Source organism: Malurus melanocephalus, unplaced genomic scaffold, assembly GCF_030028575.1.
Source record: "Malurus melanocephalus ecotype Western Australia unplaced genomic scaffold, MMel_1.1 scaffold_362, whole genome shotgun sequence".
NCBI classification, from domain to species: domain Eukaryota; kingdom Metazoa; phylum Chordata; class Aves; order Passeriformes; family Maluridae; genus Malurus; species Malurus melanocephalus.
In genome coordinates, this window is record NW_026623594.1 from 478931 (window position 1) to 482210 (window position 3280).

The following is a 3280-nucleotide window of genomic DNA, read 5'->3' on the forward strand; positions in this document are numbered from 1 at the left end:
AAAAAAAAAAAGAAATAATAATAATAATAAATGAATATGGCAATAAAGTGACCCGACCGAGGCGAGGCTGAGGCCAGCGGCGTCCCCCCCCCAAACCCTGGCAGGGAGCTGGTGTGAGGGCTTTTACCCCTTCCCCACTCCTTCTTTGCTGGGAGCCCCGTCCTCCCCTGCTTGGCCCCTGCTTGGCCCCTCTCCTCCCATTCCCCCCGGAAACTTTTTGGAAAGCACAAGTTCTGTACCGGCGGTGTGCTCATGTCTGTTAATAAATAAAGCGTCTCCCACGGGGGCTGCAGCCTGCTGGGGGGGYAGGGAGGGCCGGGAGTGGGGGCGTACGGCTGCCTTCGGGAGGGGGCGGTCCCACCATGCCAGCCCGCCAGGAGGCAAACCCGAGCCACAAACTTTTATTCTCAAACTGTAACAAACAAAAAATTTAAGAAACAGAGCAGAGTCCGGGTCCCCAGCGCCCCCGGCCATGGTGGGGCCGGCGGGGGCCAGACGGGGAACCAGCCCCTTCCGCGCCGGCGGCGATGGCCCGCGCCGGGGCGGGTGTCCCTGGGGTGACACGAGCAACCGAAACCCCCCCGCTCCCCGGGCGCACAGCAAGGTCCGGGCGTCCCCCGCGGCCGCCGTTACACAGCGGTAGTCCTGCCGAAGAGAGGCATGGAGACCGGGAGGTGCCAGGGTCCCGTGTCGTAGGTGTCCCTGCTGCTGAGCTCCGAGTCCGTCCAGCTGGGAAACATGCGTGGGGAGCACTCCTGCTGCAGGTAGAGGTCCGGGCAGGCAGGGCCGGGGCTGGCTGAGCGCGGCAGGTGCAGCGCTGAACCGTAGCCGGCGTCCAGGAAAAGGGGTTTGTAGCTGGGAGGCTGCTCCTGCTTCTCCAGCCGCTCATGGCTCAGGAAAGGGGCGTTGATTTTGCGGTAGAGCCCCCGCGTGTCCATCAGCACCTCGCTGTACGGCGGGGGGGGCTCCGCCATCAGCAGCGCCTCCTCGTAGCACGGCGGCTTGGACAGGTCCGACTCTGCAAGGCAAAGCCCCCCCCGGACCCCTGCTGCCGTCAGCGCTGCGCCCCGGCTCTCCGGTCGCATCCCCCCCAAAACGGGGCGAGGCAGGTGCTCCGGGGATGCGAGAGCCCCTCCCTGCTCCTTACCGTGCCGGCAGCTCCAGGGCCGGGGGGGCGGGATGTGGTGGGGGTGGTGATGGTGATGGTGGGGCTCGAGGCGGAGGCGGTGGGGAATGGCGATGCCGGGGGGGCTGCCCCCGTAACCCTCGTAGTGCAGCGGCTCCATCTCCAACGCGCGCAGGCTCTGCTCCCGCAGCCGCTCCTCCTGCTGCCGCTTCACCCGCCGCCGCAGGTAGCTGCAGAAGCAGCACAGCAGCACGATGAGGCCCCAGATGAGCCAGAAGCCCGCGAAGCAGGTGAGGAAGGTGTAGGTGCCCTGGGACATCACCATCTTGGCAGCCGGCCCCGGGGGGAGGCCCTCGCCTCTCCCTGCCCTCGGGACGGGGGACGGGATGCTCGGGGCGGCGGCAGGGTCAGGGAGGACCCGATGCTGTCAGGGCCGCCGAGGGCATCTCCCCGGGCCGTGCCCGGCGCCGTCTCCTCTGGCCCGCGGGCGCGCCTGCCGTCAGGGGTCCGTCCTCGCCATGGAGCTGGGGGGGGCTGGAGCGGGTGGGTCAGGCCTGGGTGCGCCGGGCGGGCGGCGGGGCGGGGGGCCGGCGGGGCGGGCGGCGGGGGGACGGGGCTGGCGGGGTCCCGCTGCCCATCGCTGGGGGGGGACCGCCGGGGTGGGGGCCCTGCAACGAGACAGACGCGAGCGTGAGCGACACGGAAACGTGGACGCCCCGTTCCCATGGCGACACGCTTCACCGTGCGCCGCAGCGCCCGCAGCCAGGGGGAACCGTGCCTGGCACCCCATGCACCCCCACCATCACCCCCATGGATGCCAACCTGCACAACCCCCCTAGAATCGCCCACGGCAGCGCTGGGCACCCTGGGGCGGGAGACGGATACTGTGGTCCCACAGCATCATCTTCAAGACCATGGGGTGCCCAGCGGGACCCCCTTCTCCTGCCCACCCAGTGCACCCTAAATTGGCTGCCGAGTCCAGGCAGCTCATCCCTGTGCCGCCACACAGGAGGGTGACCCGGGGACAAGGAGGGACACGCAGAGGTGCCGGTTGCCTGCGGCACGTGGCGCTCACAGGAGCACGTGCACCGCAGCCATCGCTGGCCTCGCAGCCGCTAGGGAGGCTCAGGGAATGGTGGCACCCCAAAACAGCAGTGCAGGGCCAGGGGGCTGGTGATGGCAAATGGCAACCATCACTCTTGCCCTTTGGGCAGGGTGACAGCTTGGTCACATAGGGCCAAGCATCGAATGTCAACGGGTCTCCCCCTCAGTGAGCAGCGAGCAGCACCCATGGGTGCTCGCAGGCAGGCACGTAAGCACCCGTCAGAATTCTCATTATCGTGATGTGGGAGAAAACGGGCTCGGCAGCAGGGAGGAGGGTGAGCCTGGAGCGACGGCAGCCGAGGGCTGGGCGACCACAATGGCACCATCACTCCCTCGGAGAAAGGAGAAGGGGCGCGGGGTGCTCTGTCACCCTGCGGTGTAGGGTCACGCTGCTGGCAAGCGACCCCGGCAGGGCCACCGGGTGCTGAAGATGCGAGCCCGGCGGAAGGAAGGAGCGATGGGGAAGGAAAGAGCCGGGGCCCTGGCCATGCTCCGGCGGGCAGCGGAGGCTGCTCCATCACGCAGACAAACGCGTGGGCAGAGGCAGCGCCGGGATGTGGGTCTTTGGGGAGGGGTGCCCTGGCTGAGGCCAGSTCTATCCGGGAAGCGCTCGCCACCTCGGCGGCAACAGGCTCCACACCGGCAGCCGGGGCATCCCCGGGGAGGAGAGGCACCGTGCGGGAAGGGCCGCGGGTCGAGCCCCGGGATGACGGCCGGGGAAACACCGGGAAGCCGTGCAGGGCGGGCTGGCGGCGCCGCGGACCGGGGGCGTTCGCAGCTGGGGCGTGCGGGGGGAGCGGGGTTGCCGGGGACGTGCGGGCTGGGGGAGGAGCGGGGCCGGGCTGGAGACACTCACACCGGGCGGGGAGCGGAGCGGCCGCCGAACCGGGCCCCGCCGGTAGCCCCGGGCCGCCCCGCTACCCCCGGCCGCGGCCTGGGCCCCGCTGTCCGCGTCGCATCCCTGCCCGGTGCCTCCGCGGGGAGGGTGACACCCCGGCGGGGAACCTCCCCGCTCCCGGTGCCGGGCGCGGCACCCCTTCCTCATCCTCA

General features: G+C 69.9%; 1 protein-coding gene across 4 annotated transcripts; it reads right to left on the bottom strand.

Annotated features, from left to right (window-relative positions):
- Positions 1-385: 385 nt before the first annotated feature.
- Positions 386-3050, bottom strand: PRR7 (proline rich 7, synaptic). Of its 4 annotated transcripts, none has more exons than XM_057378535.1 (3): positions 1449-3050; positions 1148-1356; positions 386-1045 (listed from the first exon to the last, which is right to left on the bottom strand). In XM_057378535.1, exons 1-3 carry the CDS (start codon positions 1850-1852, stop codon positions 630-632), a joined length of 1029 nt encoding a protein of 342 aa, XP_057234518.1. In that variant the 5' UTR covers positions 1853-3050; the 3' UTR covers positions 386-629. The 4 variants fall into 4 exon arrangements, with proteins under 4 accessions (XP_057234518.1, XP_057234519.1, XP_057234521.1 ...); XM_057378536.1 differs by having other exon boundaries at positions 386-1018; positions 1449-3047; XM_057378538.1 differs by having other exon boundaries at positions 386-1018; positions 1148-1516.
- Between the last annotated feature and the right edge of the window lie 230 nt (positions 3051-3280).